The 26856-nt window shown below is 42.8% G+C and overlaps 1 protein-coding gene across 1 annotated transcript in view; it reads left to right on the top strand.

The window, feature by feature from the left end:
• The window catches only part of CACNA1B (calcium voltage-gated channel subunit alpha1 B), a 1081812-nt gene that overhangs the window by 437188 nt on the left and 617768 nt on the right, over nt 1–26856 (top strand). Inside the window, exon 5 of the mRNA XM_078642008.1 lies at nt 25594–25738. Within this exon, the coding sequence (XP_078498134.1) occupies nt 25594–25738 (145 nt within the window). The remainder of the gene's footprint in view (nt 1–25593; nt 25739–26856) is intronic.

Genomic DNA, 26856 nt, shown 5'->3' with positions numbered 1-26856 from the left:
GGAAGGTGATCTAGACTAGGTTAAGTTTACCCCAAGGTCCCTAGAGATTGAGAGGTGGCCTGCCGAAGAGGGTGCTGACGGCGCGAGAGAAAAGCAGCAGAATCGGACGAGAGTGAGTATAACAAGGGTCATGCGTGGACAGATTGTGGTGTTTTGTGTTGTATTTGTATTGTAATGTCATGCGGAGTTGAATGCCTGTAGTGTGAATGAGAGAGGGTTGTGAGCGCGCGCAACCTGGCAAAATCTTAAGTTTGGGGAAGAGCTTAAGTGGTTCGGGTGTATCGAACATCCAGAGTAGTTGTCGACCAGAGAAAAGGGGGTCATGAGGTACCATTGATCGCCCGCAGGACCGAGATAGGGGGAATGCAAGAGTGAGTGTGTGGGTAACGGACGCAGGTCGAAAGTTACCGTGTGCAAGTAACCTATCAGAGAAGGCGATTGTCTGGACGTACACGGAAAGACATTTCGTCAGTTAAGGTGACAATTACAGTTAGACTGTGGACGTACAGTCAAGGAAAGTGATCGCTTGGTCGGAAGTAATCATTTTTCAGAGTATGAATGGGACGCATGCATGACCGGGAGACGAGCGGAGAAAGGAGGGGAACTGCTGCGAAGGGGAGACGAGCGACGTCAGTGAGAGCCGCGCTGTGATAGGGCGGTTGGTGTGAAGCCGCGCTGAGATAGGGCGGTTGGTGTGACGTCAGCGAGAGCCGCGCTGTGATAGGGCGGTTGGTGTGACGTCAGCGAAGAGCCGCGCAGTGATAGGCCAGTTCGCGAAAACCGCATTGAGATTGGTGGATTGTCATCAGGAAGTAAACGAACGCGGAGAAAATAGAAATTTTGTAGATTTTGAACATGAAGTGTTTTAAATGTTTGAGAGGGATTTTTAAGAGAAAAAGAAGAGAATCTTTTTATGGGGAAGAGGCACCGCCGGAGGGTACACCAGCTCACTATATGGCAACGAATGTTGGGTTGCATACTATACTGTGGCTTGATGCTTGGAGTAAGATTACAGAGGGGAATGAGGAACTGACTTTTCCGAAATACAGAACGTTTAGACTAGAAGTGTTGCATCAGCTGAAAGCAGTTATGTCCTCATTGAGACCTTTGCCTAGACCAACACAGTTTGAGGCCCTTAATGCATGGATTAGGGCGGCGCACGACAGGAGTCAGAACAGACGCCAGGAAAGGGTACGGCGATCAGTAAGGGCAGTGCAAGATGCTAAATGGGATGCGGAAGCCAAGAAATGGAGGGTACAGAAGATTGAAGTGGATAAGTTGTATCCAATGAGAGAGGTTACAGGAAAGAAATCCATGGAAGAGGATGAAGAGAGCGAGTCGGAGGATGGCCTCATAAATAGGTTATTGATAGATAGACCGCCTCCGGACTATAGGGAGATAGAAGGTACTGAACTCCCATGGGGAGATAGGGTTGATATGGAAGGAGATAGGCCACTCCCTATTGCGGATTTGGTACCTATCAAAGGTGAGGAGATACCTCAACATAACCCTGTACAAAGAGTAGTCGGAAAGGTGGTGGTGCAGAAGATGCCAGCAACAGAGAGGGTTGAGTCTTATGGATTGCCAGACGGCCTTCAAGTACCCGTTACCATAGGTCCTATAGTGTTGGTTTACAACCCAGAGAAAGGACGAGAGGAAGAACAGGTACGGAGAGAGAGAGAGAGAGTTGAGATGGAAAGGAGGAATAACACGACAAATGCCTGGAGACAATTACCAGGACCAATAACGTGGAGCACACCATTGGATTCAGCAGTGGGTCCCGTAACAGAGCAAGGAGATCAGAGAGGACCGATGGACCTGAGGGGACCACGGCCGAAATCCTATAAAGAGTTGAGGGCTGACTTGAGAGAATGGGATAGGTCCACAGAAGCAACGAGCAACAGGTCACGAGCAGAAGGTGAATGGGGAAGTCGAGGAAAAGGGACATTATCTCACTGCGGGGCTAGCGAAAGCAGTCAGGAGTGCGACGGTAAAAGTCAGGAGAATAGAGGAATTACATGTCATACTGACGGAGGAAATGGGCAGGAGCAAAGAGGCAGAAGTACGGAGTGTGGGGAGACATCTTGTTTCATTCAAAGTGAGGGAGACCAAAGGACCCAGGAATACAGGGAAAGGATTAGGTGCACTCACCACGCACCTAATGATAACGTACAGCACTGGAATCGTGGGAACACTGGGAACAGTGAAGGATCTTGCCAGGTGTCGAGTGATCAGAGACCACCGGCAAATGGTGAAGAAATGGGGAATAACGGAATGTCTTACCATGCACCTAGAGAAACCAGGCAGATTGGGAAATGTGGGACTACGGGAAATAGAGGAGTGTTTCACCATACACCCAGAGAAGATGGAACTGCATGGGACCTGGAGAGATGGGAGCATGGGAGGACTCCCCATAACACGCCTGAGCCCAGACGAAGGACTCAGAGCTGTGATGGGAGAGATGTAAATAAACTCTCTAGAGATGGCATACTGAAAGCTGTAATAAAAGCTAAAAGACTCGATGTGACCAACTTAAGATCTGACCTGGACGACATAATAGAGGGTACGTTGCCTATAGAAAGGATTGAGATGTACGAACAAGATGAGTTGCTGTTTATAGCAAAGGATATTACTCGGAAGGCAAGAGCAACTCATGAGAAACTGTCTGAACTGGCAGAAAAGTATATGGTAGACTTGTCCAGAACAAAGGCATTGCAGGGTAACCATAGGTTGCATTATTCAGATCAGGACCTGGATGAGAGGAGGACAATTGGATTAAAAACACACATAAGGGAACTGATCACAGGAATAAGAGCATGGAGAAATCTGGACAAATGGGAAGAGAGGTGGTCCAAAAAGGGAACTGTTAGGCGGAGTGCGAATGTGATGTCTCCGGAGGGAAAGCTAATGCGGATGGAGGCGTTCCCTTTGCGAGAAATATCAAATGGAAATTATGTACATGTGCCCTGGAGTAGGGGGGGATTTGGCTGCATTTACAAACTCATTTCCGAAGTTAAGGGAGAACCCTGTAGAATGGTACAAGCAGGTAGAGAGGTTTGTCAAGATCTCAAAGGTATTGTGGATTGATTTGAACACCTTGTTTGACATTGTGGTCCCAGGAGACTTGTGGATAGCATGCAAGGTTAGTGTCGAATGGCCAACTGCAGAACCAGAAAGGGATATTCGTACTAATGGACCGTCAGAAAGTGTAATGGTAAAATATGAAAGGGTGATGACATGGCTGAAGGATAAGGTGCCACCGCAAGATATAGATTGGGTAAAAATAGACCGAACAAGACAGGAACCCAAGGAGACAGTTCATGAGTTCTATGAGCGATTGCTGAAAACGTTCAAACAATATAGTGGACTAGATGTAATGGATCCCAAGGATATAAGACAGTTTGTATCAAAGTTCGTTTTGGGGTTGAGACCTGATATTTGTTTGATGATTCAGCAACATTTAATTTGTTGGCAAAACAAACCATTGGATGAAATTTTGAGATAGGCAAGGTATTGCAGTGATGAAATAGATTCCAAAGCAAAGAAACTAAAAGAGAAGCTGATGATGGTACAGATGCAGTCAGCTGGAAAGGGAGGACAGCAACAGGGAACAATGGGACGGAAATCAAATAGTCAAAATAAGGACAGCGAGGAAAACTCGAGACCTAGAATAGACTTTGCTACGTTGAAAAAAACGACAAAGTGTCATCAGTGTCACCAGGTCTCCAGCACTGGAGACGCGAGTGTCCCTATAACCCTGAAAACGGAGAACTAGAAGCACTAGAGGAGGAAGTTCAGGAAGTTCCAGTCCAAAGGGTGACAGTGACAAAAGATAAGGTGGCAAAAGGGGGGATTTCGGCTCCACGAGCTCAGTTCCCACAGCCACCAAAGATTTCGACAGGAGGAAAGGTTTATAGACAAATGCCTCTTTTCACAGGTGAAGAAGAGCGTTACTACGTTGATCCATTGACGGGACGACGTGTAAGTAGACAGGAGGACTGTACTCTCGGGGCAGTTCTAGAGGTGGATCAAAGAGGACCGTTTGTTGAGGCTGAGGTGGCAGGGTGTCCTACAACATTCTTGGTGGATACTGGAGCTACTCGATCAACTTTGAGATCGGCAGTGGTTCCAGATCTACCAATGTCGGGGGAAACGATTCAGGTGGTAGGAGTTGCAAATAGGAGAATGAATAGCCCTTTGACGGAGCCAGTATCAGTGAAAATAGGAAACTACACAGATGAACATCAGTTTGTGGTATGTGACTCTAGTCCTGTGTGCCTGTTAGGAAGGGACTTGTTGTGCAAACTGAACTGCACAATATACTGCACACCTCAGGGAGTGGAGGTACAGACTACAGACGATGATGCTGCTTTTAAAGTTACAAATTCGAGAACATGTATAGAACTGTATCCTACCCTGACAGTGGAGGAGCTCCCATGGGATTTACGAGATGCAGTGTCATCAGAGGTATGGGATTTTACTGGAGAAGAGATAGGACTGATCAAAGGAGTAGAACCAGTGAAGAATATGGTAAAACCAAATGCTGAATATCCAAGAACGCCCCAATATAAATTGACCCCGGAGACGATTGCAGGAATAAAACCCGTAATCGACTCTATGATTCAACAAGGAATACTGAAAGAAATCGTGGGTAGTCCATGCAACTCCCCGATTATGGGTTTACAGAAACCTAGTGGGAAATTTAGAATAGTACAAGATCTTCGAAAGATTAATAACATAGTTGTTTCATGTTGTCCAGTGGTACCAAATCCATCAGTGATATTGTTTCAGATACCATTCCAAGCTGAATGGTTCACAGTGATAGATCTTTGTCAGGCTTTCTTTTCAATTCCATTAGATGAGGAGAGCCAGTACCTTTTTGCTTTTAAACTGGAAAATCGTGTTCTAACATGGTGTCGTATCCCCCAAGGGTACACAGAAAGCCCATCAATCTTCAACCAACTGTTGAAGAAAAATCTTGAAAGTCTAGTACTGCCACAGAACTCGGTTCTGGTTCAGTACATAGACGACCTCCTTGTTGCGTCAGGAACGGAAGAAGCTTGCAAGACAGATACCATTGCCTTGCTGAACCATTTAGCTGAAAATGGACACAAGGTATCTCCGAATAAATTGCAGTACTGTTTGACAGAAGTACAGTACTTGGGTCACCGGATAGAAAAAGGAAAGTGAAAAGTGTCACCAGATAGGATAGAGGCGATAATGAAGATTAACGCACCTACGACACAGAGAGAAGTCAGGATGTTCTTAGGAATGGTTGGTTATTGTCGACAGTGGATAGCTAACTTTGCACTGAAAGCAAAACCTTTACTAAAACTAACGCACAAGGAGGTGAGTGATCCGGTACCATGGGACAAGGATTGTTTGATGGCGTTTCTACAGCTGAGAGAGGACTTGTGTCGCGCTCCGGCTTTGGGGATGCCTGACTATGAAAAAACATTTTCACTTTTCTGCTGCGAGAGAGAGGGTTGTGCGTTGTCAGTTTTGGTACAGATTCATGGAAATGCCCGTAGGCCAGTTGCATACTTTTCGGCTACTTTAGATCCGGTAGCCGCAGCGTTGCCCGGATGTCTCAAATCCGTTGCTGCAACAGGTGTCAGCATTGAGCAGTGTGAAAATATTGTCATGGGACACCAGTTAGTGGTGTATGTACCTCATTCTGTAGAACTGTTAATGACCAGGACCAAGACACAGCACTTGACCAATAGTAGGCTCACGCGCTACGAGCAAGTTATTCTCGCTGCGGAGAACGTGACCCTTAAGAGGTGCTCTGTTTTGAATCCTGCTACATTGATGCCACTTCCTAATGATATAGAAGGCGAAGAATGTGAAGATCACGATTGCCTTGATGTAACTGAACTATGCACGAAGCCAAGACCAGATATTGTGGATGAGCCGTTGATCGACCCTGATGAAATTTTCTTTGTTGATGGCTCATGTTTAAGAGACGATACTGGTCGGTTGAGAGCAGCTTATGCTGTTTGCACCATTGTTGGAGTTGTGGAAGCTGCTTGCCTGGAAGGAGTACACTCTGCTCAGGTAGCAGAAATCATTGCATTGACGCGTGCCTGTATAGCAGGTAACAAAATTAGAGTCACCATTTATACCGATAGCCAATATGGTTTCGGTGTAGTTCATGATTTTGGGCAATTGTGGTCTCAGAGAGGTTACATGACCTCCTCTGGTTCGCCTATTCGAAATGGGGAATTTGTGCGACTGCTGTTAGAAGCATTACAAGGTCCAGCTGCAATTGCTATTGTTAAATGCGTAGCTCACACCAAAAATACAGATTTTGTGTCACAAGGTAATAGATACGCAGACGAAGTTGCCCGCTATTGTGCGGAGCAAGGATATTCTTTCACGGAGGTGGAAGTAGGTGGGGCTCAGGAAAAGACAGAGTTAAACATGATGCTAGAAACAGTAGATACTTGGGAGGAGTTGAACAACATGCAAGAGAATGCACCTGAGTCGGAGAAAAAGGCATGGGAAACAGCAGGTTGTGTGAAAAGTGAAATGGATTTCTGGGTTTCAGCAGATGGAAGGGCAGTGTTACCTGAGGAATTAGTGAGTCCAATGGCACGACAGATAAATGGTCCAGTACACTTAGGAAGAGATGCCATGCTGAGGGTATTTAGGCAGACTTGGTATTGTCCTAAATTTAGGATTGCAGCAGAAGCAGTGTGTAAGAGATGCGTTACTTGTCAGCAACTGAACGTAGGGAAAAGAACACCAGTTACAATGAGTCACATTGGGAGGTCTGGGGGGCCTTTCAACAGAATGCAATTAGATTTTATTGAGATGCCAAAAAAGCAACCGCCTCAGATATGTTCTGGTGGTTGTATGCATATTTTCCAGATGGGTCGAAGCATACCCTACACGCAGGTGCGATACACTTACAGTAGCAAAGTTGTTGCTTAGAGAGCTGATCCAGCGCTTCGGGGTGCCGACCTCCCTGGAATCAGATCGAGGAACTCATTTCAACAGTGAAGTTGTGAAGATGCTTTGCTCTGCATTGAACATTGATCAGAAGTTGCACTGTAGCTATCGTCCAGAGGCTTTGGGTATCGTGGAGCAGATCAATGGCACTTTGAAGTCCCGAATAGCCAAAGTATGTTCATCGACTTCCTTAAGTTGGCCTGATGCTCTGCCCTTGGTACTCATGAGTATGCGTAGCACACCAGACAGGAGGACAGGTCTCTCTCCACACGAAGTTTTGATGGGGAGGGCAATGAGACTTCCGTCTGTACCAACTACAGCTTTGTTGAATATTACAGATGATCTGATCCTGGATTACTGCAAGGGTCTGTCTGACGCCATTCATTCTGTGTCTCTTCAGGTGCAGGCTGCTGAAGTTCCATCTTCAAGAGATCTGTGTCACGACTTGTGCCCAGGTGACTGGATCCTACTGAAAAAGCACGTCCGGAAGAACTGCCTAGACGTGCGTTGGAAGGGGCCCTACCAGGTCATATTGACAACGAATATGTGAAGTGTGGAGGGCTGCCAAACTGGATCCACGCTTCTCATACTCGAAGAGTTCCAGCGCCCCTGGAAGAAACAGCTCCTCTCGCAGATGAAAATTCAGCTGTGGACGGTGAACCACTAGAGAGGATCAGTCAAGCTGTGGGGGTGTCTGTAGAAGTTGGGAGCGCTACAGATCCAGAAGAAGAAAGACAGGACAACAGTGAAACTGAAGTTGCTACAGAAGGAGAAAGTTGCTGTGAATACGGCTCAGACTCAGATCGAGTCCAGAGTGATCAAGAACTGAGTGAGAGAACAAGATACCGGAGAACAAGGAGTGGAGAAGCTAGTTGGCCTGAAGGAAGAAAGAGGCCGAGCTTGAAGTCAACTCCGGAGAGAACTCTTGCTCCTATATCTGAAGACTCGGATCTGGACGAAAGTGCACAAGGACAGGAACAGGAAGGTCTGAGAAGATCGAGGAGGGTGCATGTGCCTTGCAGAAGATACGCTACTCCTGCGTGGACCTACCTCGCTGCAGATGTCCAGTGTACAGGGATCTGGGAGGGTGAGGGAAGTGACCCTGACCAGTACTGACCCCATCATAACAGTGGAAATTGTGTTGCTGATACCAGGAGTGGAGGTCGAAGGGTTGCTGACACTCAATATCGCCTATCCTCCTTACCTGAGCGGAATAAGAGACATGATTTTTAACAGAATAGATTTCCTGACTTGTTGTCCAAGGAGGTCAATACTTGGGGAGATCCTTCTTCGTTTGGAAATATTAGAATGCGTGACTAGAGTTGCTGGATCACATATAATTCTGAATTGATAAAAGACTTTATAAAGACTTTGTAAATAAACAGATGGAGGGATAACCTAGCGCCGAGTGAAAGAAGAGATTTAGGGACTTCCATATAGTGGATGGAGAAGAGCTAGGGTTGTCTGTTGCTATGGAATTCAAAGACTGATCTTGCAGAAGGGATTATCAGTTTCCAGGTGTGGTTCGAAAAGAGACATTGTGCTGTGAAAGAAAACCGGAACTACACTGTTTGAGATCATGGAGGTTGGCAACCCGAACCGCAGGACAAAATGTATAGTAGGCACACTTTTAGTGGGAGTGATTTTTCTTATAGTTTTAGTAGTTACTATATCTTATGTAGTGGGACATGAAAATGAAGGGAAAACAACAAAAGAAGTGGAGATTGCATCGATACAGAAACCTACTACTACTGGTCTAAAGGGGAACAATACAGAGAAAGACAAAGCTTTACTAGCAGCTGAGACTCGTAGGTTACATGTAGATGAATCACAAGGAAATTTTAAATCAAATGCATATGCTAAATTGCTTTATGAATACATCGATACCATGGAGGCTAAGGATTGTTATGTGTGCATGAAATTGCCAGCCTCTGTAGACGAAGGTATTAGATATCATCATCTTCCATTGACTTATGGAATCACATGTAGTTTGTTGCTGAGCATATTTTATGAACGCGATGGTTTTGAGTACTATTTTTCAAACTTTGATGCAGTATTACCAGAAGTGCCAAACTACAAGCATTTAAATAGGTGGGATTATTATAAGAGTGAAGACAGATTACAGAAATGTTTCCTTCCCTGGAAAACAATAGATACTTCACATGCCCGAAGAAATAATTTGACTTGTAAAGTGTCAGAAATAGAGAAAAAGTTTGTAGGGCAGGTGGATGATCGATACAGGAGACAGAAGATTTTAAAAGCTTCAGGTCAATGGAAAACAGATTGGACCGAGGAAGAAAGGTCACACCAAAGAAAGGGTAGTAAAGGTCCAATAGCTCTAGACCGAGAGAAAAAGGGGAAACTGTGACATATTTGGCGCTGCATTTCCTCTTTTGGGGGTAGTACTGAATGACATCAAGATCAGAAGATTGGCAACAGTTGTAGATAGGTTGTCCGCCAGTACTGCTAGATCACTAATGCTGGTGGAAGGAGAAATGCAATCGATAAGGGCGATGGTTCTTCAGAACCGACTTGCTCTAGATGTTCTGTTAGCCAAAGAGGGAGGAGTCTGTAAGGCTTTGAAGGTCCAGGAATGTTGCACTTACATTCCAGACAATTCAAAACCTTTAGAGAAGTACATACGGAACATTACTGAAATACATCATGAGATTGAGGATTTGACAAAGGTAAATGTTTGGGAGAAAGTAGGTCAAGGAATGGGTAAAGTTGGAGGTTGGTTTGCCAACCTAGGAAAAAGTTTCATTTGGTACATACTGAAACCTATTATCATAATAGTGATTTGTATAATCACCTTGTGGGGATGGGTGCGGCTGTACCAATGGTATAGATCAAACAGGTTGCAGAGATCCCTCAGAAAGCAGGAGAGGAGATTAACTGCGATACAGGATAATCAGTACAGGAGTCTGAAGGCTCTAGAGGGGATGAAACGAGGGGGTACTGCAACGACTTCAGTTTGACTCAATTCATACCTCGTGGAGGGTGTTGTGATGATGATGACTACTAAAAGTCATCAAAGGGGGGATTGAGAGAGCGCAAATTAAGAAAAATATAGAAGTGCACCATATTTACAAGCACGTTGTATTAGTTTAGTAAACATTATATAAGAGTGTCGAATTATAGAGAGAAAATATATAAGAGTGTTTAATTAAAATAGACTACGTATATCAAGTGTGAAGAACTAATGTAGACGTATGTAGAGATGTTAAAATGACGTTGAAATCCCATGTTATGTGGCTGTTGTAGGGGAAAAGGTAATTCTGCTAAATGTAGAAATGTGTAGGCCACATGGCAGTTCACATAGAGTACAAGATGCTGTTACACTCTCATGCGATGGTGGATTTTAATGTTGTTATAATTCAAAGTATTACTGATCATAGAACTGAAATATATGTTTTATAGACGTTTATATAATCATTGGGTGAAATAAGTTAGAATACTGTTTAAACTAAGAAATTAAAAGTTTGCAGAGTGCATAGGTCCGTTTCATGTAATTCTAATAGGCCTGAATAGACAAAAGTCGTTTCTTTGATCTACATGTGCTCGGTGGAGAAAGGTTGTGTTAGACACAAACTGTGGAGCCTGCTCGATGGTTTACGACTTAGAAGATATGGTGGAGGTCGGAATTTGGGGCCCACAGTACAAGTGTCTGTTTGCAGGTGCGAGGAGGTTCCAATCAAGAGAGTGATGAATAGACTTTTGTTCAAGAGAGCCAGGCACAGGTCTGGAGGAGTCTTCAGGAATTTCCTGGGGGGTACCGTCCTGCCGGAGAGGAGCCTGGGAAGCAAGGTCAACTTTAACGATGGGCCCAGAGGAGTATCGGCATGGAAGATACCAGAACTAACACCACGTGAGGGGCGTCTCTAAAAGGGCATTTCTATTGTAAATGTGATTTTGTATTAGGGACAGCACCCCAGGGTGGAGTTAAGGCAGATGGTCTGAGGAACCTAAGAGAGCGGATGGGTAGGCAGATAGGGAACTGCAAGACATCGTTATGCAACAAAGACTAAGGGAAGAGTGTGATCTTCTTTGGAAGTCACCACTGCTGACACCTTATTAGGTTAAGATCTTTTTAAGTAGGGATGTCACTTAGTCCAGTGTAGGGATAGTCTAATCTGAATTTTTCCTTTCTGTAAATGACTCACAAGCTACAGCTTGTGTCCATTCTTGCAACTTTGGTGATTCTTGAATTGGTTTTGGTAATATTCTTCTGCCGACTAAGAGCATTTAGAAAATTCATGTTTGTATTGATACCCGTATATCTTTTTAACCTTATTTTGAGATGTTTGTATCTCCAGTTAACTTTGGCTTTGTAATAAACCTTTAAACTTATTAAGAGTAAGTGGTTCTTTAGAGTGGTGTAAGTCTTTAACTGATTGACCTAGTAGTGGATTGCCTTTTACTCTATGACAGGTACCAACGGTTCAGTCGACCTGAGTTGGGATCTAGATCTATAACAATAGACCAGAAGTCCCGCGTTAACAGCACCCTCTACCCTCACACAGAGCCGGAGCTACCATCCCTTCTCACAATGTTAAACATATTCAACCACTGCCCTGCTACAAGCCACATTTATTGTCCCCTCTCTTTCACATGGATCGCTAACGGGGACCCCTACATGCCAAAATGCCCCCACCACACCCACCACAATCATATACGCTCTGAAAATAGATAACAGGGATGCATTGTTTTAACATACATTGGCCCAGTGAATAGGTGTTGCCAATGTGAGATTTATTGGCTTTGCTGATGTTTTTTGCTATGTTGCAACTTAATGAATATAATGTTAAAAAGCAGTATGACACAGCCAGTGTTTTCACATTATAACGCTTTTTTATTTTATTTTATTTTCACTGAAGGTAGGGCTGCTGTATAATATGGCTAAATAAATTGATGGAGCCAGTTGGTCTCGCATAGGAGAGACCTATTGACGTCACCAATGCTCGGTATGGAATGCCATATGGTAAGCTATAAACATTTATATAGTGTTTGAAACGGCTGAAGTGCTAATGTTATAGAATGTAGAATGTCCTTGGCACGGTCTTAGTGTGCCGGATGCAGAAGCATTTTAGAACCATTCAGAAAATGTGGCATATAAATGCGCTGAGTGTAACATAAGTTGTAGGTAGACAGAAAAATGAAATGGTTTACAGCTTTTTTAGAGTGATGCTTTAGGCTATGTGTTACTTTAGGTGCAATTGTTACAAAAGAACCGAAAAAGCACTCCTGACTGCTTGTTAACTAGTCAAATATAACAACAATCGATGTTCAGTGGGTTTCCTGGACCTTTTGGCCCCAGTGCCACTGCACCTGCTGCACCATTCAGATAATGACCCTAGTGCCTGCAAATTAATTGTACTTGTGACTGATTGTTTGGTAGTAAAATATAGCAATAATCAGTGTTCAGTGGGTTTCATAGAGTTGTTGGCACCTGTGCACTGCACTTGCTGCTCCATAGGGCCTGGAAGGTAACTGCTCTTGTGATGCTTGATTAGTTGTAAAATATAGAAATAATGCTATTCAGTGTGTTTCCTCGAATGTTTGGCCCCTGAGCCACTGCACCTATTGCACCATTAAAATCATAACCCTACTGCCTACAAGGTCACTGCACTTGTGACTGCTTGTTTAGTAGTAAAATATATCAATAACTGGTGTTCAGTTAGGTTCCTAGAGCTTTTGGCCACTGCACCATTCAAATCATTGCCCTAGTACCTACAAGGTAATGGCGCCTGACTGCTTTTTTGGTAGTAGTATATAGCAATAATTAGTGTTAAGTGGGTTTCCTAGACCTTTTGGCCCCTGAGCCACTGCACCTGCTGCACCATTCAAATAATGTCCCTAGTCCCTGCAAGGTGTTTGCACTTGTGACTGCTTGTTTAGTAGTAGAATATCGCAATAATACGTGCACAGTGGGTTTCCTAAACCTTATGGCCCCTGTGCCACTACACCTACTGCACCATTGAAATCATGACCCTAGTGCCTGCAAGGGCAAATGAGGAAATCGTTTTTATATCCAGTAATATATATGTTCCGAAAAAGGCACAGTTGCAGACAAAATAATTATTATGTAACTAAACATAAACACAAAAGTGTTCATAAAAAGTGCCTTTAAACCTATCCAACTCTCCAAAACAAGTTGCCACAGAAGCCATAAATAAAGCAAATGCGTTACACATCAAAGTGAAAACCAAGCATTGTTAAATTGTGTTAATACGTGGCTGGCTCTTTCCTGTGAAAAGATCTTATACTGTGCTTGACAGTGAATGGGTCATAAATAGTGTACATTGCCCAAGCTCACAATATGTTAGGCTGATGCTGAGACTGAAATGCGGTTTTGAACTTTGTTCCTAAAAAAGCAATTTTACAAATAAAAGGAACTCACCAATGAAGCAGAATTTTGCAAAAAACGAGCAAATGTTTTGTGCAGCTGAAGAACAAGATACCTTTTGAGATGGCTATGTCTAAAATAAAATACAAAATAAAGGGCACAAGCAGGCTCCATGGAGAGAGTACTCTGTATGGTGCATTCCTCTTTCCTATAAACACACTCACTTTAAGGTCAGCCAAAACCAAATAAACACCAGCCTCCCACAAAAACACAGCTTGGCATTTGACCTCTGTCTTTGAATGCCCAGGAAATGTGACGAGATAAGAACAAGATTTAAAGGCCTGTTTATTACAGAAAACGAGTTTGTGCAGAAAAATGTAAACACTGCTTTTGCATGGGGAGGTAGGAACTCAATCTGCACCGCTTTAAAGCAAATAAAGCCAGCAAATGGAAAGGCAGAAAACATGAGTTAAAAACCACAAAGCCAATAGCAATCCACGGGCAGAATGTATTCCCAGGTCAACTTTCTGGAAGTCCCTAAGATGTCTTTCACAAAGCCGGACAGCTGCACTGTCTGGTAGGCGGCGACTTAAAAAGGGCATGTGCGGTTGCTATCCGTTTTCACTGTATCATGAAAAGGCACATTGGCAAGACTTTAGGGTTAAAACAAGATTCTGTCCCCATCTCTCAGTCTCATCCTGACTTTGAAACTACATTACTATAGGAGTGCTTGACATTGTTCATGCTTCAAACACTGCCTCCTACTGGAGAGATTCTTGTATACCTGACATGACTACTCCATAATGGATACAGTTGCTTCTTAGATGGGGTACCTAATAGACAGTGGCGGGTCGCACAGGTAATGATGGGAGGGGATGAGGCAGGGCGGGGGGGGGGTATTGGAGTGTGACATACAACGGGAAAGTCGAGAGTTAGGGCCTCATGTAGGTAAATAGTATTTACTGATTCGTAATTACCGAATTTTACCGATTTCGGTATTTACGAATCGGTAAATGCTATGTCGCTAAAAAATCGGTAAAAATTACCGAATCGTTAAGATTCGATATTTACCTAATCGGTATTTACGGATTCGGTAATTGCCATTCATTCCTATGGGCCTGGAGGCCCATAGGAATGAATGTCAATTACCGAATCCGTAAATACCGAATCAGTAAAAGGGGAAAAACATTGAAGGGTGGCAGGGTGTCACTTTGACACCCTGTTGCACCCCTCAATTGTTTATGGGTGCACATGTTGCAGACATACATGCCCCAAGGGCATGTATGTCTGCAACATGGCACTGAAGCAATTTGCATTAAATTGCTTTTTGTTTTGTTTTCGTTATTTACCACCAACTTGTAGTTGGTGGTAAATAACGAATCCTAACATGGGATAAGCACTCATTTAAGTGCTCCCTACATTAGGAATTCGGTAATTTACCGAATCGGTATTTAAGAAATCGGTAATTTACCGATTCCTTAAATTACCGATTCGGTAAATTACCGAATCCTTAATTTCAGCCCCCTACATAAGAAAAGCCCATTACCGGTCGGTAACGGCCGAAATTCGTTAATTCCGGCCGTTACAGACCGGTAATGAGCCACCTACATCTGGCCCTAAGCTATTAAATAAATAAAAGCACTTACTTTGCGCTCGCAGCATCACTGAGTCTGCGATGCTGCAAGTGCAAAGCATGTGCCTTTATTTATTTAATAACTTACTCTTGACTTTCCGGTCGTATGTCACACTCCACTATCCCCCCACCCAGCCCCACCCATCCCACCCCACCGCCCCAGAGCATTACCTATGCGAGCCGCCACTGCTAACTGACAATGCCTGCGACTGGGAGGTTTTCTTCAGCTGCCCGTGACTGGGTGCCGTCCAGCAGTAATGTGTTCTCATGTTGTCTGTGGCAGGTTGCTCATCGTTGTTTCTCCAATGACACAAGCTACCTTGGACACCTCAAGCCCATCTCTGTATGGCCAAGAGTTAGTAGCCTATTGGGAAATAAACATGTGGCAAGGAACACACAACACACTAGTGTCTTACACCTTAGTGTGACTCCTAAACACCCCACCTCTCCTTACAGCAGGCAGTTAGTTTGCACTTTAATGTAAGGCTGTGCTGCTTGTGTGTGGTCTACCATCCGATGCTTGTTTTGGGGTCTACCATCATTTCTCTGGGCCTGGCTGCTGCACATTTCATTCTCTGCCATCTGCGACCATGTGAACATTGCAGAGCGTCACAGCCTGTTTTTTATTACCAGTTCAACCGACGACATGGATCTCAAAGATAGACAACAGCGCTTGCTTCAGCCAACTTGGACTCAGTGTGTATGGCAGTGGCTGCCCTACGGTGCACTGGCGCCTATACCCCGGGGGCTGGAAAGTGTTGGGCTGTAAAACCAGCCCCCAGTTACAAAACCAGCCCCCAGTCACAAAACTGTCCTCACTCCCTGCAGCCGCCTGGGGAAACGCCCAGTGCCCAGTACTGCCACTCCTGGCCTGGTTCGAAGCCATCACGGTTCTTGTCATAGCGCAAGGTTCACACTGTTCCTTGCTTTTAGTTCTGGCCAAATAACAGGGATCCTGTCTTGGTGTGATTGAGTGACAGCTGAGTGTTGGACATCCAAGTCTGGATGAAGTGCAGACAGTGTTTGAGACACTGATTGTCTGGGGTGGAAGAGAATTTCAAATAGAGTTCTGAATCATTAATATATTGTTTAATTTTCATGCTGTTTCCTGTGAGCAGACCTGGTATCTGCTCCATGTATAGGTTGAAGATGATATAGGACAGTATAGATTCCTGGGGAACTCTGCAGGTATTAGGGATCGTTTGAGACCTTTGAGGTGCCCATGAATTAACTGGTTTTGTTTGGAAAGAAGAAGAACAAGTGAAGGACAGTGCCAGTGGATCCCATTGGAGACTACACAAAGTGGATGACGGTGACTTGGTCGGCTGTGTTGAAGGCAATCGAGAGGTCGATCAATGCCAGAGATTATCTGCATCTGTGATCAATAGGGTGTCATCTATGAGGTATAAGGTAGTGGGATCTGTGCTGCTGCATGATCTGAAGCCAGATTGGTAATCATGCAGGAGGCGGTTGGTATTGATGTGATCTTGGAGTTGAGTGTAGGCTGCTTTTTCAATGATCTTGCCAATCATGTGTAGGTGAGTGATGGGGCCATAGTTGATGAGGTCACTCAGGGTCTAATGTACAGTCGTTTAGGAGTGGAAGGATCTGGTCTTTCTTGAGAGTTTCTGAAAAGATGCGTTGAGTGAGAGAGGCATGGAAATGGTGAGAAGGGGTGAGAGATCTTGCTCGAATGGTTTGATGAAGGACAAGGTTAAGCCATCATATTCAGCTGTCTTTGAGTGAGTTAGGCACTTCAGGGAGATATGCAGGAGATAGTGATTTGAAGGGTGACCACTGAGTAATTTTGCAAGAAGGGATGGGTGTTAGATGAGAAGCACACTTGGTGTTGTCGATGTGCTGTTGAAGCTTCTGTCATTTTTCACCAAAGTGGAGGTTGTTGGCATTGAACTTGTCTGTGAAGTGTGGAAGCGGAGGGTCAGAAAAGGGTTGATGCAGTGCTTGATTCCCTTGAGGAACATTCTGCTTCTGTTGGCGGTTTCAGTGATGGTGCTGGTGTAATACTTTCCTTTGGCTGACCTGTGGATCTGTCTGCGTGTTGCATGGAGGGACTTTATCATCATGAGATCACTGGGAGTTCTGTCTTTCTTCCACTTTCTTTCCTGTCTGCAAATGGAGCGTTTATTATCAGCGAACTCTTTAAAGTTACATTGTGCTGAGGGATATACCTGTACTTGCCCGTGTTTAGTTGGAACATGGACTTTCACATAGTTTTCGCACAAAAAATGTTGAAGTCATTTAGGAGGGTGTTGGCATCAGATATGGAGCCTGCAGGCGAGCGATGAGTTCAAGCATTAGTTTGTCGATGGAGAAGTCGTTGAAAGATCAGAAGGTTTGGTATTCTCGGTTCAGTTGACTGCAGTTTCTTGGTAGGGTGCTGGGCTGGGAGATAGCGATGGCAAGGTGAAGTATATCTTGTGAAAGATATCTTGTGGTTTCAAGTAGGTGGTGTACATGTGTACTGTGTACAGCGAAATATTGACGGTGTATTGTGAAAATCCACTGCACAGTTTCATATAAGTCACTTTTAAAACTGACTGTTGATCAATTACTGATAGATTTCAGCTTTCCCATAACGAACCTCAGCATCCTATTGAATGCAGATGGGCCATAGTAGGTCCTTTGTTTTAGCTAATGAAGATGAATTTCCACAGGGCAAAGTTCAGAAGGAAGACAGATGAAAAGCTAATTCTCCCTTATTTTGTTTAAACAACAGTGGTAATTTAGTTCAGTGGCCTGTCATTTACATTGTCGTTTTGCCCTGGTTTCAAGGATTGTGATGTTGCAGCTCAGCTGTAATATGTAATTACAGTCAGGGCCTAATTTGTGTAAAAATAAGTGAAGGGATAAACTGTTTCTAAGGAATCCACCATAATGACTGAGCTGCCAAATACCAAGGCTACTTAGTTTTGATTCCATCTCATGCCCCTTTCTTGTACCACCCTACACTTCTTGTGTATATCGCATTCTTGTAGGTTCTTTTTCTCATTTCTTTCTCCCTTTGTCAATATTTTACCTTTCTACCTTTTGCTCTGGTTCAAGATCTAATGATGACAAATAAGTCCCTGTCCCCATAGATGAGTGCCGGATTTCACCACCGTCACCCACCAGCACAAATTATGCACTGAATACAGTAGAGTGACAGTGCCATTTTCGTATTACATGTGAGTGGTAAGGTCACATATAAACTTTAATAAAGAAATTAGACACTGCTTCTACAATTATTGAAGCTCTATTGTATTATGGCTTCTACAATTATTGAAGCTCTAATGTATTAAGCTGTACTGTATTTGTATTGTCATCAATGGTGTGCAGCCATCACAACGCGGGCATTACCACGTGCTGCCATTACGACACTGCTTTCAACGACTTGCGCTGGAGGGCGCTGTTGGAAAAGGAATAGTTTAATTTTCTATTCCAACACCTTCCCTACTGTAACGTGGGCTAGAGTTGGAATAGAAAATTAAACTATTCCACTATCCAGCGCTTACAGCGCAAGTCGTTGTAACGACTTGCGTTGTCAAAACAGCATCGTAATGGCACACGGGGTAAAAGCATGCGTTGTAATGTCATACAACCGTCATCAATTGTATAGAGCTCTCAAAGCCGTCCGGGTTTCTGGTGAGTTTTTCACAGCAATGCTTTCTGTCACTCACACACAGTTGCTTTTTTGCATCCACTTGGAGGCAGAAAGATACAGCAGATAATCTTAGATCCCTCGTTGCTTACCTCTTGCATGGCGGAACTACGACATTGAATGGGAGGCGGACGGGTGTGATGTCAAATAGGCACATCACTTTCTTGCGATAATTGCACATTTTCTTTTTAAAACCTTAAGAGTGATTTTTAATTTGTACTCTCACTCTCCAGAGTGTCTTTTTTTGATCATTTAAGCAGAATTGTTTCTCTTTGTAAATCACATAATTCAGTTAACTTAGGTACATAGGCTTCGAAATTTTGATTATATGGAGTTTCAATGATAGGTTTCCTGCTTCGATGTAGTGGGAGGCTATTACCAGGGCGCCCACTTCCAGTGGTAAGATAACTATAACATGCAAGCTTTTAGATTTGCCAGGAAGGAGTTTATTTCGGGCAAAGTAGTCCAATATACGTTAATTCAATACACATTACATTATATTACCAATATCCATCAATGTGTATCGTGGCGGATGGTGTGGTACACACGCTTATGCCCTCGTTGTAAAGAGCATGAACTATTCAGAACCATGCTCAAACCCCACGAGATCAAATCTGTGCGGTTGTGAAAGTATGCAAACCTTTTTGACCACATAGCCAAAGGGATCTAAGATAAAATAGCTCTAATCATGCATACTATCAAGGACGATATGACGCAATTGGCGTGAAAATGAACTTCCATTTGTGGCACACTAGATTTCTTCTTGAATCTGTACCATTAACACAGAACTACTGACACGATGAACAACCATTCACAAATCCAATAATTTTGACTTTGTATAGTATTTCAGTCTAATCAGAGGATTGTATGACAGTGTATTGATGCAGTTATTATTCAATATATATATATATATATTTTTTTTTTAAGTTGCACCCAATACAATGTCTACCACTACATCGTCATGGTAGGTATATTATTTCAGTTTGTACCTCTGCAGATATTTACTCTACAATATAGTGGTTGAGTTAATGCAGCAGATGTGATGTTACTGCCATGCGATATATTGTTCACGTATAGTAGGAGTGTATCCTTCAGGATAGTTACATAGTAGAAGGAAGGATGAGTGTTCAGTTTTGCAATGTGTGTTAATAGTGCCTCGTGGTTATTGGACATGCTCTGCACTGGTTGAAGGCTTGCAGGTAAGATACAAACATTATTAGTATTTCCTAATTGAAGATGGCGTGAGTTTAAGCCCCCAGCCAGATGCTCCAAATCAGTAGGTAAAATGAAACTGTCTTAGGCACTCAGATCCTCTTTGATGCGGGAGGGTAATGAGGGATTGGTCGATCCCAACACAGTTCCCTTAAAAGAAAGAGATCTGCCGCAGAATGTGTAAACGGAGAGTGTGCCCTATTTATATTTAAGAGTGGTTTGCATTTTTTGTTTCTGTTACTCCTGATGAAGAAGGACTCTCAACATCAATCCAGCCCTCCCTCATCACACTTCTAACAGTTTCATATTACCTGTCAGAAGGCAGTGCCGTCCATTCTGAAAATATCTTTGCTCGTCCCTGGAAGCAAAGAGAAAAATCCTGGAGTCCATCTGAGATACTATTATTACAATGTCCACCTCCCACCCTGCTCCAGCTCCCTCATAGGTGGAAACATGTATCAGTCAAACAGTGCCTGCGAGTCCCCTTTCTGGAAATCTTTGAGAGGACTTCACGGGAACTCTAAATTAAGTTAGTTTAGCCCCAGTCAACTTTTCTCATCAGTAGTTTTGGGCAGTCTGGACTTGTTTCTTGAGCTACAGCTCTACTAACCACCTTCCTCACCAGTGAGAGTCCAACTCTCTAATGATTTCTTCACCATTTTAGAATGATAGCATGCCCACCCACGAATATTTATTGTTGGTACTGCAGTAACTACAGATGCACTCTACCTCTGATATTACCAACCTCCATATACCCTCTTGCTGCTGGATTCTCACCTTCATTAGAATGTACTTTGTGATGCGTACGATAGCCAAGCACAGGGAAGGTCTTCCCTATGGACCTTTTGTATAAAGTGGCCCATATAATACCCATCACAATCCCTTCATGCGTAAGCATTCACCCACAGATATAGTGGGGGCTGCCTGGAGAGAGGGTGTTTGAGCCATGACCAAAATCTAGCAAATCCTTCTATTCATTCTGTAACCTAACTCTATTAAGACCGTCTCTTCGTCCTGCAACCCGGGTCTAACACAGCCTTCTCTTTATCCTGAAGCTTAGCTCAAACATGCCCTTCTTTCAGTTACCTAGCTCAAATACAGTCTTCTCTTTTTCCTGTCATCTAGCTCTAACATGGCCTTTTTTCATCCTTTAACCTGGCTTTAATGTGGCCTTCTCTTTGTTTTGTATCTTAGCTCTAATATGGCCTTCCTTCCATCCTGTAGCTAAGCTCAAGCATGACCTTTTCTTTTATCTGCTACCTAGCTCAAATACAATTATCTCTTCATCCTTTAACCTAGCTTTATTATGGCTTTCTCTTTGTTGTAAATCCTAACATTAATATGGTATTATCTTCATCATGTAACCTAGCTCTAACATGGCCTGTTCTTCTTTCAGCAACCTAGCTCTAATATAACCTTCTCTTCACCCTCTAACCTATCTCTAATATGACATTCTCTTCATCCTATAACTTAGCTCTAGTCCTTTTCTTTTTTCAGTAGCCTATCTCTAAGACAGCCTTCTCTTCATCTTTTAACCTAGCTTTAATGTTATCTTCTACACAAAGTCTAATATGTCCTTCTCGTTATCCTATAATCCAGCTTTACTGGGGCCTTTTCTTCTATCAGTAACATAGTTCTAATATGTCTTCTTTCTGAAACTGTAGCCCAACTTTAATATAGTCTTTTTTCAATCTATGACCTAGCCTTAGTAGAATCCCTTTCTTGTCCATCTATGTGGGTTGTGTAGATTCAGCTTCCCACCCTTTCATATAGCCTTAGTAGAGATTTAATCAAAGCCACAGTTCTAGCTTTATTAGTGGTTGATGTTCATCCACCAACCATGCCTCAGTAGAGGCGGCCACCCCTCAAGAGGTTAATTTGTAAAAAAACATAAGTGACGGGGCTCTTGTCTTGAGGCAACTTGCACCAGCCCATTTCTCCTGTATCGCCGTCTAAAAAAGAGCCAACCACTAACCAGGAAGTGAGCAGAGGATGTGGCATAATGGCTAGAGCTGCTGCATTCAAACCTGGGGAACCATGTTCGAGTCTCGACATCGGCTCAACATCCTGTGATTCAGGTGTAAACCCTTAATCTCCCTGTGCCTACCAAAAACGAGTGTGTCCTTAACTGGTGCTCATGAAACTATATGGCTGGTGTTGATGATTATTAAGTGCCATTGCTAAATACCGGACACCACTGGCTCAAATTAAGCACTGCCCCCCACTATCTGATCTAGACTTCGTAAAAAGATGTACCCTTCAACCAGTAATATTAGTGTTTATCCTTCAGTCTTCATCTTGTGGCTGGCATCAAAACTACTTCTCAAAAGCTTGTCTTTTGTCAGAGGAAATGGTGCTTTCAAATATGCAGCCTAATGCTGCCTTTCATGTTCTTTTGGACAGACTGCACCCTAGTCTCAGAAGTCTTAAATTTCCCAGGTCCCCGTGAGAGAATCTAATCCTGTCCAGGTTTTTTCTCTTGCATTCTGAAACTTGTAGTCCTTATTTATTAAGCATAAAGAGAACTTTAAATTCCAAAATGCAGAGCAAAAACATAGATTGGATGAGCTACGCACACCTGGACCTGTGGAATTTGAGCACTATGTGGTCTTTTCCCTGCAAAAGTACTTCGACGCAGTTTTGGTGTCCATCTAGAACAACAATTTTGATATTGATGACTCTGGACCATATTCCACTCTAGCTTAGAATTTCCTCTCTAAAGCTCCTGGGGAGACTCAAATAATGTCACTAATTTCTAAAAAGAAAGCAGCCAGAACAATAGGGCAAGAATTGACTAAAATCTGTCTGAATCGATCTACATTCTGTAATGAGAGATGTTCTCTCATTTCGCATTGACGTACTAACACACACAATAACCCCTGGCACGGCTAAGATAGTGCCGGGGGTCAAACATTGTTTTGCAATAATGTATGGTCAATCGGAAGGTTTACGAATGTAAGCCTCCACAATGTGATGCAGACTTCTTCTTGATTGGCTAAGTACCATGAACGCCACGGAGTCCTCCGTTACTAGTTGGGCAGGATGGTATCCTCTAGGGAGGATTCCACCTTGTATGATTCTGAGTGGTGTGGTATTCCTACTGGGGTGGGCGGCATTCACAGAGTTTCCCTCCGCAGAATTCTGTGGAGTTACATAAATACTCTGTGAGGTTATGCGTAGTTCTGCGAATGGGCAGAATTTGGCATGTTGCAATGCTTTTGCTGATTTGTTAGCGCTGGGATCTTGTTCCGCGCTGTAAAATCAGTGCGAACGGCGGCATGCCAGAGGGTGCTGCTTCTTTCTGCCGCTCGAGTTGATTTTCTGATCGAGCTGCAGTGTTCTCAACGCGAACCGCCCACATTAAGAACTCTCACCAGGAGGCAGTCTTGCGCCCTCAAATAGCGCTAGGGGATGCAAATTCTTGCTCACGCTCCCCAACTTAATGTTGGCCAGCTGGCACGAGAAAAAACTCCACCACACTGAGGTTGATGGAGTTTTGCCAGAACTCTGTATTCCAAGCGGAACATGGAGTGGGCAAAACTCTGTGAACTCTGCCGGCGGAGCTGAACTATTCTCCCACCCCTAGTCTGACAGCTATATTTAAATAGGTGCTAAAATATCAATAAGGTTTTACCTAATGCATTTCCTCAGCTGGTAAAACTACACACAGATATTTCACATTTTCCACTAGATCACAACTGGTGGACACCATAAGTAGAACCGGTCCTGAAATTGGGAATTGGCATTAGGTATAGGTCCTAGTTTTCCTAGGATTCTATGTTATTTTCCATTCTTGGATATCTTACTATACTTCCCAGATACAAGGACGGAGAGATCAGCTGGGATCATTAATTTAATCCCTTTAATCACTCCCCAGAATTCCGGGAAATACATAACCAGGCTCCAAGTTGAGCATTATTAATAGTGCAACACTGTGAATTTGTAGTCTGGATCACAAAATTATAATTTGTGGTATTGTCAGTCTTAGGAAAGTATCTCAAGGCCATTTATGCTTCCAAAAGCCCCCTCATATTGTGGCATTCTGCTGAGCCGTATATTTTGAGGTTTTTCTCTTTCATTAACAAGGATCGAAACATGCAATTCTCCCAATATTATCCCTTGTTTTGTTATAATTAGTTCTTGGCCAAGCAGCTTAGATCATCGCACCTGTGGTTGCAACAGACAATAGAACATGGGGCACAGACATGTTTTGCTTCTGTGTGCTGGACATGATCATCGTCTTGGACAAGGAGTCTGCTGTACAGACCGGAAGTTTATGTTTCTGTGTATGAAAACTTCTCTTACGGAAAACTACTCTGTTTTGTTAGTTGCAGAGTAGACTGAAAATAATTTGTCGGTGACTTATTGTTTCCCAAAGTTTGGGCCTAGCTAGGATGCTCATTGATAACTTGAGTGGGTACCTTTATGCTACAGTGTATCTAGAACAGGCTCCAACAAGTAGCTCATGAGCTACTAGTAGCTCTCCAGCTACCTGTAAGTGGTTCTCCGGTCTGCAGCCCAAACTAATAAATTAGAATATTTTGCTTGGTTGAATTAATATATGTATACCAAAACTGAAAATCAAGTATTCGAGACGAAAATGTGTTGTGTTTTCAGAATTCCAAACTCATATTTGGAGAAAAATGGTTGAATTTCCAAAATATATTTAAATCTGATATGTGAGGGATAAATCATGCAACGTTATTACTCATATTATTATGTTGGTGCGGGGGCATTGTATATGGCTGTTATATATTACGCATGTAGGGTCATTCTAAATTAATGAAGCCTTTTTACGTTACTGTGGCAACTCTTTCCGATGCACAGAGGTGATCACTGCTGACAATCTTGCATGGAGTGGTCATTAATGCAATCTTGTCTGATGTGGTTATTAGTACAACATCATTCATATTAGTACCGCGGGATGATTGTAATTTAACATAAGTAGCTCTTATTACAGAAAAGGTTAGAGACCCCTGATCTAGAGCATTCATATCTATGTTAGAACGAATACTAGTTGTGGTAATTGTGATACCCGTGGGCTCTGTCTCGGTTCTGTGATATGAAACTGCTGCCCACTCTACTATGTTGTTAAGTTATGGTGTCAATGCAGCATGCCAATACTGTATTTTGGTTGGTTATAGTAAAAAATAATAATTACAAAAAGTTGCAGAATATGAAAAATGTGTTTCCTTACTTCTTTAGCAAAACCTTTGTAACTCAAACTGAATTTTTTTTGCAGAATTTCTGTCAAAGCTGTCTTTGGCTGGAACTGTTTCATAAAAAGTAGCACATTTAGAATAAAACTTCAGAACTTTTTCCCCAAAAAATGTGTACACATGTATGGGGATAATTAAATAAACAGGTGCAAACCTGAGCATTACAAAAGTATGGAGTCTTTAAATTAAAAATATAATATGATGTATAAAACGTTGGGGTTGGTCAACTAAACTGTAATAAAAGTTCTCGTGATTGTGTATCGATTTGTGGTGTAGGAAATAATTAATGTTTCACGTGGAGGTATATACTTTGCTGAAGCAAAATGATAAACAAGAGTCTTTTGCACAATATGAACCCACAATCCTTGTGGAAGTGAAAAGTAAGCAACTAGACAACTACATGAGCGATTTTCCCACACTGGGAAGTTGGAGGAGTAGCGCAGTTTGATCATTTCACTCATCTGTACCGTGATATAGGTTGAGTAGACCGATCACCACTGGTAGAACATAAGTGAGCGTTACTTACGTCTGGCTGGTATCACTAACAATCTTCTCTCGTGCACTCCCACAGGTCTTCAGGTTGTCCTTAAATCCATCATGAAGGCCATGGTACCTCTGCTGCAGATTGGACTTCTGCTGTTCTTTGCCATTGTCATGTTCGCCATCATTGGGCTGGAGTTCTACATCGGGAAGTTCCACAAGGCATGCTTCTCTGAGTATGGTAAGATTAGCTGCTTACGTTGTTTTGACTTTATGCACTGTTTAAGTAAGAGGTGTGCCTAATGTGGGGGCAGCTGGTGTTTGAGGAGATCCATATAGAGCTCGTATACAGGTGTGTGTCTTTATGGGATTGCAGACACCTTCCATCTAACTCAGTATTCCATTACAAGGCAATCTCACTCATCAGGAGTGGGTGTCACTCATTATGATAGACTCCTGCTCAAAGGAAGTTGATCTTGCACATTTTAGGTGGGTATGACCCATCAAAACATGTTCTTAACCAATATAACATAAACTCATTCATTAGTTGACAGTCTCAATCATTTAAAAGGAACTCCCCTTAAAGTTAGTTACAATCATGGAAGTCTGTTTCGTTAATTGAAATTCAAATTCATTTGAGTTCTAGTTCACTGGAAGTCAGAATAAATCAATGGATGAACGAATGAACAAATTAGCATTCTTCTATAGTGCTCACTCTAAAGAGTATTACCTGTAGATGCTTCCAGTGTATTAGCAGATGAGAGCGTTGAGGTACAAGGTGGTGAAGGAATTTGCCTAGAATCACAGAAATTGGGGTGTCCTTATTCCATTGTCTGCAATTAAGGCATTAGATCTCCTCCAACAGCAGATTGTAACTAGAAGTCAGCCTCATTCTTTCAAGGTCTGTTTTTTATTTGTTTGGTGTCAGTTCCAATAATTGATAGACTTGTCAGCTAGAAATCACACATGTTTAGTGGAAGCCTGTCGTGCTCACTGGACATCACTGTTGTTAAATGGACCCAGTTTCTTTAATATAAAGTTACACTTAGAAAGTTGGTCTCATTCATTTGGAAGTAATAAACATTGTTTATTAGATATCAGTTTCATTTATTAAAAAGTCTGTCTTGCCCATTGGTCAGTTTTATTCATTGAAAGCTAGTACTGTTCACTGCTTGTCAAACCTGTGTTGGTAAAATCAGCCTGTGGCACTGCACGCAGTCATTTCAATTCATGAGTGCGAAATGAAATTGTTTTACTTAGTCAATCCTTACGCATTTAAAAAATTTACTTTCCAAAGTTTCCAGTTAACTTCCCAACAGGGAGGGATATTCTAAACCAGTGGTTGTTAACTTGT

The sequence above is a fragment of the Lissotriton helveticus genome, chromosome 5_1 (assembly GCF_964261635.1).
Source record: "Lissotriton helveticus chromosome 5_1, aLisHel1.1, whole genome shotgun sequence".
NCBI classification, from domain to species: Eukaryota; Metazoa; Chordata; class Amphibia; order Caudata; family Salamandridae; genus Lissotriton; species Lissotriton helveticus.
Note: the sequence above shows the minus strand (reverse complement) of the source record. Positions and strands in the feature narration are given on the sequence as shown.